The following is a 13414-nucleotide window of genomic DNA, read 5'->3' on the forward strand; positions in this document are numbered from 1 at the left end:
AGGAGTTGGAGTAGAGACCACAAAAGGCATCTACAAACTTGCTGGGGGACTTCATATTGAAGTTAGATAGCCCTTAGAGTCAGCCGGTGGACGCTGTCAAAAGCCGTCTCAAAGTCGATGAAATTAATAGAAATCTTCTTTTGGTATTACGATGTTTGTTCAATGATCATGCGGAGGGTGAATATTTGGTTGACTCAGGACTGGCCACTCCGAAAGCCAGTCTGCTCTTCTCCCAGTCGTTCGCCCACTGCACATCGTAGCAAACTCAAAAGAATGAGGAAAAACACTTTCCCGGGTACCAACAGCAATGTGATGCCCTGCCAGTTGTTACAGTCGCCCAAATCACCTTCCTTCCGAAGTTTGATGATGATGACTGTAATTGAGCATTTCAGGGAGGATCTCGTCCAGGCCAGCAGCCTTTCCACTCTTGAGGAATCGGATCGCTTTCTTGACTTCGGCGTGTGTTTGACTCAACGTTGGTCTTGCTCAGCTAGGGTGAGCGGGACTCGTCCATTTTTCTCTTGGATTTGGACGCAGCAGCCACCGCGAGCCCCAGTTAGATCTCGTACAATGCGACATAAGGTTCAGGTATCGTTCGGCTGCTTCTTGGGCTTCCATGCCTTTGGTTTCGATCCACTCTCACTTGTCACACCGGCAGCTGCATTTGACCTGTCCGACAAGGTCTTAGTATGCGGCCGTGGCCCTCTTATGCTGCTCTGCAGGAGCATGCGGGTCAAAGGCCAGCTGGTCCTGAACCAACTTCACCAAACAACTTTGAACTAGAAGGCTTTTGACAGCGTCCACCGGTTGGGGACTGGCAACGGTGGAGTTGATGTAAAGAAAACAAACATATAATAAGATCCAGAAAGGCTTCCATACCACATCACCAAAAACAACTACACCCAAACCAAGAACTCCTGGGCCAACTACACCCAGACCCAAACAAACAATTCAAGGACCGGTTGTGATTTTGTTGCGTTAATGTAACACAGCTATAAATGTGCCCATGTGCCAATTGTTATTGAAATGGGTTAGAGTGGAATCAAGTTGAAAATAATCAATTATTATGTTGTTCTTCTTTTTTTTTTATGTCATAATCTGTTGCTCAGCCATCATTGGCATGATGAGGGAACGTTTCTTTTTAGTTACGGTTAGTAATGTTGTGACATGGGTAATTCGAAAATGAAAATGTTGGCTAATAATTGACCAGATTTGATGTACTGCGCCTATTTCCCCATACAGGTTAATGGGACCAATGTCAATCTGCCACTGTCCCCGGCCCCTGGTATTTCTGTGTTCAAGTCAGGAAAACACTACACTGTCTCCATGAACTTTGGTGTGACGGTTCGCTATGATGGAAACTCCTTCATGGACATTAAAGTAATCGAAGAGTGAGTGAAGACCAAATTCATGGTTTCCTTATAAAGTGGTGTTTTAATCACAAGTTCACCAGTCCAGAAATCTACATCCATACTGATACAACTAAAACTATAACACATATTCATATACTGAACATGAATCCTTTATCTGTAAGGAGTAGTAAGGTGATGAAGGCAGAGATTAATGACACAGCTAGGATATTTTATTTAAACAATTTAGCAGGGGCAACACAAACAGCTCCCTCAAAATTTCAAGATAAAATCACACAAAACTTCTAATTTCCTGACTAGTTAATTCTATGCTGATGCTATCAAACGCATCAAATGTACATGTCTGATCTTTTAGTCTTACTAATGTGTGGGGTTTAGTCTACTGCTGAAAAGAAACTTGGCTGGAATTAAAACACGTTGTAGTTCTGGCTGACTTGTTAGTCTTTCTTGCATAAGACTCTAACACAATCATTTTCTGCAATCTGCAGCTATCATAACAAGCTGTGTGGCCTGTGTGGCAACTATGATGGAGATACCAAAGATGACTTCCGCAAACCAGATGGAAGCTTAGCTGAAAATGCCAATGACTTTGGACACAGTTGGAACATGAATCCAGAGTGAGTATTGCAGAGATGCAAGTGTAAAGAAACATTTACCATTGACAAAAGACAAATGTTCTTAAGATGATGGTCTGTCTTGACAGATGTAATGAGAAACCCAACACTACCATCCCTGGGTGCAATGAAGAAGAACAGGAACTGTATGAAAGCTCTGGATATTGTGGCATTCTGCTGGACAAAAATGGACCTTTTGCTGTGTGCCATCCCAAAGTCAACCCCAATGTATGTTCATGTAGAGGATAGTGCACATATAATGAACAAATGTGGAACCAGTCCTTATTCTGAGCTTGTTGTATTTGTGTATGTGTGTGTGCATTCAGGGTGAAAATGTGATATTAGTAATAGTGGAATAATTTGAATATGTGGTTTTAGATGGTCACACAATATAAAGCATTGTAACAAAGTGATTGTTTGTTCTCAGAATTACTTCAGGGACTGTGTCTTTGACTTGTGTGAGCTGGATGGTGCCAAGCCCATTTTGTGTGAAGCCATTGAAGCCTATGTCAATGAATGCCAAGATCGTGGGGTCAACCTTGGACCATGGAGGAATGAAACCTTCTGCCGTGAGTATTGGAAGGACAAATGATTTAATTTAGTAGTAAAATATCTTTAGGTATATCATTAGGTAAAAATCAGCTTGGCTGAGTAGTTGGGAGAAAATAACACAAAGAAGTTTATGTCAGTTTTGACTTGTGGAAGAGTACTTCATACGGGCTTCCTACTCACTAAAGTTAACTGAGGGAGTGCTGCTTTAGCATACCTAGTTGGGCAGACAACATATGCCAAGAGGCTGCAGGAGACTGGGTTACCACCAAACTCAAACAATCTAGTTCCACGGAAGACAACACAACTGGAAGTGCCAAAGACGTATCTCTTTTCTTGTGAAAAGCTGTCATTTTATATTTTAACCAGCACATACTTTTGTTTCCTATCACTAACTTCAACCTCTTGTGGTCTGCTTAGCACTGAGCTGTCCCCCAAACAGCCACTACGAACCTTGTGCAGATCCTTGTCAGGAAACATGCTTTGGAAAACCCCCCTCCTGCTCTGGTCCCTGCTCTGAGTCCTGTGTGTGTGATCCCAGCTATGTCCTGAGTGCTGGCAAGTGCGTTAAGGAGAACATGTGTGGCTGCAACCACACGAACGGCCAGTATTATGAGGTATGGTGAAGTGGGTCTGATAGGCCGGCAGTGAATCATTTGGTCCTTTGTATTTCAAGTCAGGTCACTTGCAGTCTCTTTATGTCCTCTCTAAAACAACATTTTCATACATACATGCATAAAAGGATCTACAAAGAATCATCTGTGCCTGCTATGCTTAATTGTCAGTTTTGTTGTCTGTTTGTCAGCCTGGAGAGGAGTTTTTTGAGGAAGACTGCAAGCGAAAATGTTGGTGTGGTGCAGCTGGAATTACCTGTGAAGCCTCTGAATGCCCCCCAATGCATGAATGTAAACTTCAGGATGGAGAGCTGGGCTGCTATCCTACGAGTATGTTTGTAATGTTCACACCTAGCATTTTCTATCCCTGCTCTAATATACATAATTAGACTGAGTAATGGAAGATAGAGAAGCACAACCCAGAGGTGTCTTTTACTTTCAATAACAGTGAAATATTTATGTGTGTGTTGCTGTTATGTTTCTTTTGCTCTCTTCTGTACAGTTTGTCTATAACAACACTTGTTACATGCAATTCTTTATAATGCAAAATCACAGAGTTGCAGAAAAGAAATTGAAATAATACAAAATTTTGTCTAGTCAGGAAATGATATATTCCTTGCATCTATTTTAATGCCAGTATAAGTCCAAAGCAGCAGTGAACTGCACTGTTATTAGGTAATTGTTCTACAGTGGCTTCATCTGTGTTTCAGTCTGATGTTCCTGATGTTTTTCCCCTCTCTCAGGCTTTCAGGATTGTGTAGTTTCTGGGGATCCACACTACAACACCTTTGACAAGAAGTACTACAGCTTCATGGGAACCTGTACTTACACACTGGCCAGAAGCTGTAGGAACAGCACAGGTACACACTATTTTGAGACATTTATTCATTAAGATGTTTGGGTTTCATTGCACCTGTTCTAGTCTTGCCACACCACACGCACAAATGAAAGTTTAAATGAGCTAAATTTACTCATTTATTATTTTCATCGCAAAGCATGACATATATTGTTTTCATTCACGTTTGCTGCAAAGAGAAGACACTGAATGTCAGTGGTGGTTTGTATGTTAATGCCAATGTTCACCTTTAATATAAACACACAATATTCCTGATTGTCGTGGTCTTCCCTGTGCAGGCCCTTGGTTCTCTGTGGAGGCAAAGAATGAAGAGAGAGGAGTTGCAGGAGTGTCATACCTGAGGAAGCTATATGTGACAGTGGATGGAATTACTGTGACCCTGATGAAGAGCAGTAGAACACTGGTCAGTATATGAATGAATTACTATCTCTTGTATTTCCCATCTTTAAGTAAAATGTGTGCCAGCAGACATCCCACACAGTAGTTGTATCATCACCATGTATGTCTTATGTCTACACATAACTGACATTTTAGCAAAGAACTCAAATTATATCTTTAGTTACTTTGTTGCTAACAACATGTAAAAAAAACAAAACAGATTTTTCCCATTTTGTCAGTTGAATCTATGCCAAAGATAACACAGTGTGATAGGCATAAAGCAATGTCTGTCTTGCTTGTTAAAACTATACAAAGTCTGTTTTTGCCTGATATACTGCACATTGCACACTCTTTGTACTTTTATACTCCCTGACCTGTCCACCAATTAGACGTTTACACAGTCTGTTTAACATCTTTATATTCTTATATTCTTAACATCTTTTTCTTCATCACTGAATCAGGTGAACGGAGTACGGGTGGCTCTGCCCCACTCCCCCTCTCCTCTCATGTCTATTAGTCTTGCTGGTCAGTTCATCACGCTTCAAACATCCTTTGGCCTGAGGGTGCGTTGGGATGGAAACCATTATGCCCAGATCTCAGTTCCCAGGTTAGTATAAATATTGGTTTGAACTATTTTGATATTGTAGAACTTCTTTTTATTTGCTTCACACATTCATACAATACACCTGACCACTGTCTCCATTGCTCTATCATTATTTTTTTGATGACCACTTTCCTCTGATGCAACCATAACCTAACGATCTGAAGAAACTCTGATAGATAACGATCTAAACTGCTGAACGTCACCAGTTGTTTTATGTATGTTGTGAAAACAAAGCAGTCCATTTGTGTGCATATTGTGGACTTATGCAACTTTTAATATATACTAACGATGCCCTGGTTTATTGTATCAGGGATCTTTGCATTCTCTTCATTTGTTTCTAGAATTACAATAAAAGGCCAAGCAACACCTTATTAAACATTGCAAATATTCTTAAGCTTGTCTTATTTTAATCCTACATATCCTACCTTGACTTTGTCCTACCAGCTCCTACTATGACCAAATGTGTGGCCTTTGTGGTGACTATGATGGGAACCCAGACAATGACTTCACTAAACCAGATGGCACTGTGGCAGGAAATAGTAATGACTTTGGGAACAGCTGGCAGACCAAAGACGATGAAGATGACTCGTGAGTTCCAACATATCTACCTTTCTGTCTTTTGGATTTCTTCTGGTTATGTCTTTTGTTACCTTACTGTCGGACTCTTTCTGACAAACTGAAGAGGATGTAACTGTGTTTTGTATTTGTATTGACCAGATGTACCCCAGGAACAAAGCCTGATCCAGACTGTGACCCCAACTTGGAAGCTGAAGTTGTAAAACCAGAGAAATGTGGTAAAATTACAGACCCTACTGGACCCTTCCGGTAAGAATTCACAACCCCTCCACTTTTGGTTATCGACTTGGTTAAACTGATGGGATTCCTGGGATTTTACAACGTTTTTTTCCTGACCTTATAAAATCATGAAATAGATGGCAGCATGCCTGGTAATCACCCAACTGACCTGTAAAATATGAATAAATATTTTCAATACTATTACTGTAATGCTGTAATGAACCCTTCTGGCACTGGGATGCCAGTTTTGTTCTTTGTCCCTCATTCTCAAACGCAGCAGCAAGTTTTTACCAATGACTTGCCAGTTTATCTCTATCTATCGTTGCAAAAAACCTGGGATACCAGGTTCTTTCTATAACCCTCCTTTGCAAATACAACAGTGAGCTTTTGGCACCAGGATGCCAAGTTATTATTCCTCATTTGCAAATGCATCAACAAGGTTTTCTACCCAGGAGATTCCAGTTTCCCTTCCCCTCTATCCCTCCCTCGCACAATGCAGCAGCATGCTTCTTGGCACTAGGATGTCAGGCTTTCTTTCTCTATCCCTCCTTCACAAATGCAGGAGCAAGCTTTTAGCACCGGGTTGCCAGTTCCTCTTCTGTCCCTCCCTTTTTCACAAAAATGCAGCAGCATGTTTTTTGGCACAGGAATGCCAGGTTCTCTTTCTCTTTTCCTCCTTTACAAATCCAGCAGAATGCTTTTTGCAATGGTACTCCAGGTTCTATTTCTCAGTCTTTTTCAAATTTGCCAGCATACATCTGGCACCGGGATGCCAGTTCTTTTCCTTCATTTGCAGTAGCAAGCTTTTCTTCCCTCTATCTCTCCTGAGCAAAATGCAGCAGCGTGCTTTTTGGCACCTGGAAGCCAGTATCTCTTCCCACTTTCCCCAATAACTTGGATGCCAGGGTCCATGCATTTATCTATCTTTCACAAAATGTAACAGTGCACATTCCTGACACCGTATTGCCAGTCTTTGTCTCCATATCGATCATTTTCAAACACACCAGAATAGCTTTTACGAGCCGTCAAGCCATTGCCTCATGTCTTAAAATACAGACATGCATCCATCCAGCCTCCACACCAGTCGAGCCACGTTGCCACTCGATCAGGGGTTCTCCTCATTAAGCTATTAAGGTCTTTCGTTTTCTGAAATTTGCTTTGTGGTCTTCTCCCACCATTCCTTCGTAATTTTCCGAACTCAACCACTCCACTCTCTGGAATCCTTGACCATCTTCTCCCTGCGCTTCTCTTTTGTCCTGCTTTCCTTCTTCCACTTCAGCCGGTAGCGGCAGATGGCTGTCCTTCCATGGGAATGGTTTTGCCAGAAGTTTCTTCCCGTTAAAAGGAGTTGTTCCTTCCCAATTCCCAAAGTGCTTGCTCATAGGGAGTCATATGATTGTTGGGTTTTCTCTGTAGGTATTATTGCAGGGTCTACCTTACATATAAAGCACCTTGAGGCGATTGTTGTTGTGATTTGGGCTGTATAAATAAATTGAATTGAAAAATTGAATTATTCCTGCAGAGGTCTTTCACCTTCACAATGCACAGTTATTGCTGCTTCTAGGGGATGTCTTCTTTGGGGATCTGCCAGCCCAGGAGCCGCCGCCAGTCCACAGCGAGACCTTCCCCAAACCGCAGTTCAATTCATGTTTAAGCCATTCACCTTTATTCACTGGCCCCAGCTAGTGAATTGTTGCTAAACTTATGCAACAATTGTTGACTGTTTCACCACCAAATGTAGCTTTTTTGTTTGTTCGAACTCAGATTTTCAGTATATATGAGCCTCTGCCTTTTCCTACCTAAGCTAAGTGAGTGCTTTTCTCTGTTACAGGGAGTGCATCAGTGTAGTTAATCCCACTCCATTCTTCCAAAGCTGTGTGTATGACATGTGTCAGTTCAACGGCCAGCAGCACGTGCTGTGTGACCAGCTCCAGGCCTACACTGACGCATGTCATAGTGCTGGAGCCAAAGTCTACCAATGGAGAACTCCAGACTTCTGCCGTAAGTTTGAATCTGAGATATACCAAATATATCTAAATGATATATGATATATAAAACATAGTCACAGTGACATCACCCATTGGCTTGATAAGCCCCATTCTGAAGCATAAATGAATAAAGACTTGAATAATACCTTTTCATTTTGGAAAAATGAGCCTTCAGCATTTTCCCTTTTAAATGGGGTGCATGCCATAGCTTCTCCATTTGGAAGTTGTCTGCACCTGTAAATATAACCACGATATATTACATCCTGCTCACCAACATTATAATTGAACTTATAATCATATTTATAATTGTATAGGGAGGAGAGTTTAAGATACAGCGCACAATGCTGAAACCAATGTAAAATATTCAATGCAGTTAATATTATCCTTGCTTTCATTTATGACACTGAGTTAAATCAATATGAGATACGTAGGTGCCCTGTCTTTGAATCATCGTACTACCCACTCCCTTCTCTGTTGCTATTTGTCCACCATTGTTCCCTCTCATTATTGTTCATCCCTGTGTTTGTCCACACAGCTCTGACCTGTCCTCCCAATAGCTCCTACTCCCTTTGTGTGAATTCATGTCCTGAGACATGTCTTGGTGTGGTGGGACCACCTGGCTGTGAGGAAGTGTGTGTGGAGGGTTGTGAGTGTAACCCTGGCTTCATTCTCAGTGATGACAAATGTGTGGAACTGAGAGACTGTGGTTGTGTGGACCCCAGTGGAACCTATCACCCTGTAAGTGGAAACAGCCTCCAAACAATTAAAACCATATTCCATTTACCTTTAAAATGTGCTAAGCTCATGCTAACATCATTTTCAGTTCTCTTTATAACTTCAACAGGAGAGACGCCAAGAGACACAAAGACCCTACAGTACAAAAGAAATTAAAACTCAACTAAATTAAGGGTGCATAGACTGCAGAGAACTGTTGGCACATAAATATTGGTTTTACAACAAAGATTTTTACTTTCAACTTATCAAGCACAGATTATATTTATTATACTGTATTATACCTGAATTTAAAAGACACTGGTGTTATAGAATTTGTATTTATGTCATAGCATTTACATACTGGTGCCACCACAATTAGCAAGCCCAAAATCAATAAATAAATGAGTAAAGGTTGGCCTAATTAGTTAGTGGCATACAGAATCCCTGGTTTGCATCCAAATGTATATTTATCATTTTGATCTTTATATTCGTGTGATGTATAAGAGAGAATGTAAAAGGAGTCTGCAAAGAAAGGCGTCTGGACTTCTTTAAGTTGCTTGAAGACTTAAAGACTTAAAGAAGTCCAGACGCTTTTCTTTGCAAGCTCCTTTGACTACGATGACCTGGATGACTGAGAACCTTCACAGACATATAAGAGAGAATTACATGACAAAATTTTGATTGTTTTTTGCATTCTGTGTACATTTGTCAGGTGGGCGATGACTGGTACTTGGAGGGTTGTGAACAAAAGTGTATGTGTCACAGTGGAGGTCTGCTACAGTGTCATAACACCAGCTGTAACCCAACTACTGAGAGCTGCCAACTACAAGATGGAGAATATGAATGCCACCCTCTGGGTATGTTAATCACACAGCTTCACATAGAAATAGCTGCATGAATGCATGGATGTGGATTACAGTGTCAAGTGCTTTATCCGACTGGCCCTAGAAATGCAGTAAATAAATGCAGTCATTTTAGCAACAGGCGCTCCAAACCTCCACTGTCTCAACTGATGTTGTTAGTTTGGACTGAGTTTGTTAACACTGCATAATAACTTCCTACCTTTTTAGTTCCTGAAAGAGTATCTGCTCATTTTCCAGTAATCCTTTTTCTTTCTACCCAGACCTGTGTCCTCCTAACGCAGAGTATATAGAGTGTGGTCCAGCTTGCATTCCTACATGTATGGAACCCTCTACCAACTGTTCTGGCTCCTGCATCACTGGGTGTTTCTGCAAACCAGGCTTTGTCTTCAAAGGACGGCACTGCGTGCCGCTGGACAAGTGTGGTTGTTTAGATGACAACAATAACTATTATGAGGTCAGATGTCCTAGTTAGTACTGTGTACAGTGTACATTTAAAGACATACAGTATACTTTCTCAGTACTGATTGTTTTCATTTTATCCAGCCTGGTGAGATAGTATTTGGAGATGGCTGCACAAAGCTGTGTCGCTGTGTAGGGAACTACACTTTGGAATGTGTTGATAACTCCTGTGACCCCACTGAAGAGTGTCGAGAGGTTAATGGTGTTGCAGGCTGTTATCCTAAAGGTAATAATGTTTGTTGACTTTATTGTTGTTGACTTGATTTAATGCAGTGTAATAAATTACATCTGCACAAAGAGCACCTTGTGTTGTGCTTTACAGTCAGTCGGTATAACTTGATAGTTGACAGTGTGGAAATTACAATTTTCTCATATATTATTCCTTTAGGTACATCCACATGCATTGCATCTGGCGATCCACACTACACCAGCTTTGACAAACGCAAATATGACTTCATGGGCAACTGCAGCTATCTGATGTCTAGTCCATGCAATGACACAACTGTGCCCTACTTTGAGGTCCATACTGACAATGAAAACCGGTATAACAGGCCGACCATCTCCTATGTGAATGCCGTACATGTATACGCACAGATGATAAAGATCTCCATTCTCAAAGGTGGCACTGTGCAGGTAAGACATGAGAGGAAGAAACAGGATGTTTTGCATGTGAAAACCAATCACGCTTTCAGTTTTTAGGCACTACTGCATTACAAACAAACATCATTCTGTGGTACAAATCACTGCACATGCTCAGGAACACTTCTGAAAACCACTGCAATTGACCATGGAAAGAAACTTGCACTTACACTTAACACTTAGTTCCTCCTACGCCGAGCGACGCATCGGGCAGCTAACAATCTCCATCGATGACGGTCAGGGGCGAATGTTTCAGCTTCGTCCCAGGCGATGTAGACTGTTTTCAGATCATCCATAAACATTCGACGCCATGTGATATTTGGTCGGCCTTGTTTTCGCTGGTTCTGCCAAAGGCTTCTTCCTGTTAAAAGACGCCTCTGTCACCAAAGTGCTTGGTCAATGGGGTCATATGATTGTTGTTTTTTTTCTCTGTATGTATTATTGTAAGGTCTATCTTACAATATAAAGCACCTTGAGGTGACTGTTTTTGTGATTTGGGACTATATAAAAAACATTGAATTTAAATGAATTGAATTGGAGACGTCGGAGGACACCGGCAGCCTTCCCTACTTTGGAGTTTACATCTTGATCAGAGATCCCATAATTCGAGATGATGCTGCCCAGATATGTGAAATTTTCCAACTTATCAGCACGTTATTGGTTGATTATGACGGGAACATGGGCAGTTGTGTAGCCAACTCCGAGTACCTTGGTTTTCTTGGCGCTTATTCGTAATCCGACTTCCTCACCTCCCTCTGCAAAGCTGCAGTCCATTCTTGGAGGTCTTCCGTAGTCGAGCCCAGTAGGGGCCCAGTAGCCAATTCAAAGGAATAAGGCAAAGCACTTTCCCGGGTACCGACAGGAGCGTGATGCCCCGGCAGTTGTTACAGTCACCCAAATCGCCTTTCGGGAAGTTTGGTGATAACACCTTTTGCCCATTCATAGGGTACACGCGATGTTGTCCAGCAGGCGTTTAGGGGTCTTCTAAGGGCACCATCCAATCATCTGTCTGGACGCAGAACCGGGAGTTGGAGCAGAGACCACAAAAGGCGTATACAAACTGCTGGGGGACTCCATATTGACGTGGGATAGCCCATAGAGTCGGCCGGTGGACGTTGTCAAAAGCTTTCTTGAAGTCGTTGAAATTACCCATTCATAGGGTACATGCGATGTTGACCAGCAGGCATTTAGGGGACTTCTAAGGACGGCATCCAACTGGGCTTTGTCGTCCTTCAGCATTGTGGGGAGGAACTCGTCCAGGCCAACATCGCTGTCTTGACTTCGGCGTTGCTAATTTTTCCGATATCGAAAGGAAGAAGATCCATGGAGGGTGCAAGTTCTTCGGCCTCGAACAAGTGGAGTGGCTCGGGCTGGTTTAAAGTATCGCAGAACTGTTTGGCTCAACGTTGGTCTTGCTCAGCGTCAGTGAGGAGGACTCGTCCATTTTGTCTCGGATTGGGACAGAGCGGCCACTGCGAGCCCCTGTTAGATCGTACAATGCGATTTAATATTCGGGTATCGTTCTGGTCGACTGTTTTCTTGTGCATTCATGCCTTTGGCTTCGATCCACTTTCGCTTGCCATGCCGGCAGCTGCGTTTAACATGTCGGGCATGACATTTACAGACATCATTGGCATGAGAAATGGTAAATGGCCTGTATTTATATAGCGCTTTACTAGTCCCTAAGGACCCCAAAGTGCTTTACATATCCAGTCATCCACCCATTCACACACACATTCACACACTGGTGATGGCAAGCTACATTGTAGCCACAGCCACCCTGGGGCGCACTGACAGAGGCGAGGCTGCCAGACACTGGCGCCACCGGGCCCTCTGACCACCACCAGTAGGCAACGGGTGAAGTGTCTTGCCCAAGGACACAACGACCGAGACTGTCCAAGCCGGGGCTCGAACCGGCAACCTTCCGATTACAAGGCGAACTCCCAACTCTTGAGCCACGATCGCCCACTAAAGGAACGTTTCTTTTCAGTTACAGATAGTAATGTTGTGACATGGGTAATTAAAAAATGAAAATGTTGGCCAGATTTGATGTACTCTGCCTATTTTCCCATACAGGTTAATGGGACCAATGTCAATCTGCCACTGTCTCCGTCCCCTGGTATTTCTGTGTTCAAGTCAGGAAAACACTACACTGTCTCCATGAACTTTGGTGTGACGGTTCGCTATGATGGAAACGCCTTCATGGACATCAAAGTAATCGAAGAGTGAGTGAAGACCAAATTCATGGTTTCCTTATAAAGTGGTGTTTTAATCACAAGTTCACCAGTCCAGAAATCTACATCCATACTGATACAACTAAAACTATATGTCATGCGCCGCGGCGCGCATGCACAAAAGGATCCAGATGCAGACTCCGCGCTAACAGAAAAGACACTTTATTGAAATAACGAAAGGCGACCCGGGAAAACTAGAGAGCAAAACAAGAAACTAAAAACCCGGGGAATAATGACACGAGGAAGCCAGGATCGGGACCATGGGAGGCTGCAATAGAAAGGGGAGATGATTACTAGGGAGCCGGAAAGTAGGGAAAACACATCAGGACTGAGTTAGAGTAGGGGGCTTACGATGGAACGGGACTGTGGGAGCTCGGGAGGGAAGTGTGGCAGTCCGTGAGCAGAAAGTCCGTGGAAATAGCGAATGGGCCAGATGATGCACCGAGTGATCCAGTTGAGCCGGAGGACAGGCAGGTGGCAGACGCCGAGTCGAAACCTGGACACAAGTAGGCAGATTAAACACAGTTCCAACCAGAAGGGAATGCACGCTTTCGTGGAAGTCTAGTTACCACTGTGGGGGGACTAACGGACTGGCGTGGAGCCTTCCATCAGTGCCGGGTTCAGTAGATCTCCGTGTAGTCACCGTGATGGAGAACAGATGTGCCGGTGATAGCCCGGGGGTGTGGCTACCCGAGCGTCACGCATTCCTCAGACACAGGACCACGGACCATGACACT

The 13414-nt window shown here is 43.0% G+C and overlaps 1 protein-coding gene across 1 annotated transcript in view; it reads left to right on the plus strand.

Moving 5' to 3' along the window:
* The window catches only part of zanl (zonadhesin, like), an 83412-nt gene that overhangs the window by 11660 nt on the left and 58338 nt on the right, over positions 1-13414 (plus strand). The window contains exons 13-30 of the mRNA XM_085401171.1: positions 1243-1391; positions 1859-1987; positions 2074-2212; positions 2412-2553; positions 2954-3150; positions 3339-3477; positions 3891-4007; positions 4282-4406; positions 4843-4988; positions 5430-5573; positions 5703-5810; positions 7612-7781; positions 8304-8506; positions 9195-9339; positions 9606-9799; positions 9889-10030; positions 10193-10437; positions 12520-12668. Coding sequence (XP_085257297.1) covers positions 1243-1391; positions 1859-1987; positions 2074-2212; positions 2412-2553; positions 2954-3150; positions 3339-3477; positions 3891-4007; positions 4282-4406; positions 4843-4988; positions 5430-5573; positions 5703-5810; positions 7612-7781; positions 8304-8506; positions 9195-9339; positions 9606-9799; positions 9889-10030; positions 10193-10437; positions 12520-12668 — 2783 coding nt within the window. The remainder of the gene's footprint in view (positions 1-1242; positions 1392-1858; positions 1988-2073; positions 2213-2411; positions 2554-2953; positions 3151-3338; positions 3478-3890; positions 4008-4281; positions 4407-4842; positions 4989-5429; positions 5574-5702; positions 5811-7611; positions 7782-8303; positions 8507-9194; positions 9340-9605; positions 9800-9888; positions 10031-10192; positions 10438-12519; positions 12669-13414) is intronic.

The sequence above is a fragment of the Rhamphochromis longiceps genome, linkage group LG3, assembly GCF_057381845.1.
Source record: "Rhamphochromis longiceps isolate RC_006_pf linkage group LG3, R_longiceps_female_GT1.1, whole genome shotgun sequence".
Classification (NCBI taxonomy): Eukaryota; Metazoa; Chordata; class Actinopteri; order Cichliformes; family Cichlidae; genus Rhamphochromis; species Rhamphochromis longiceps.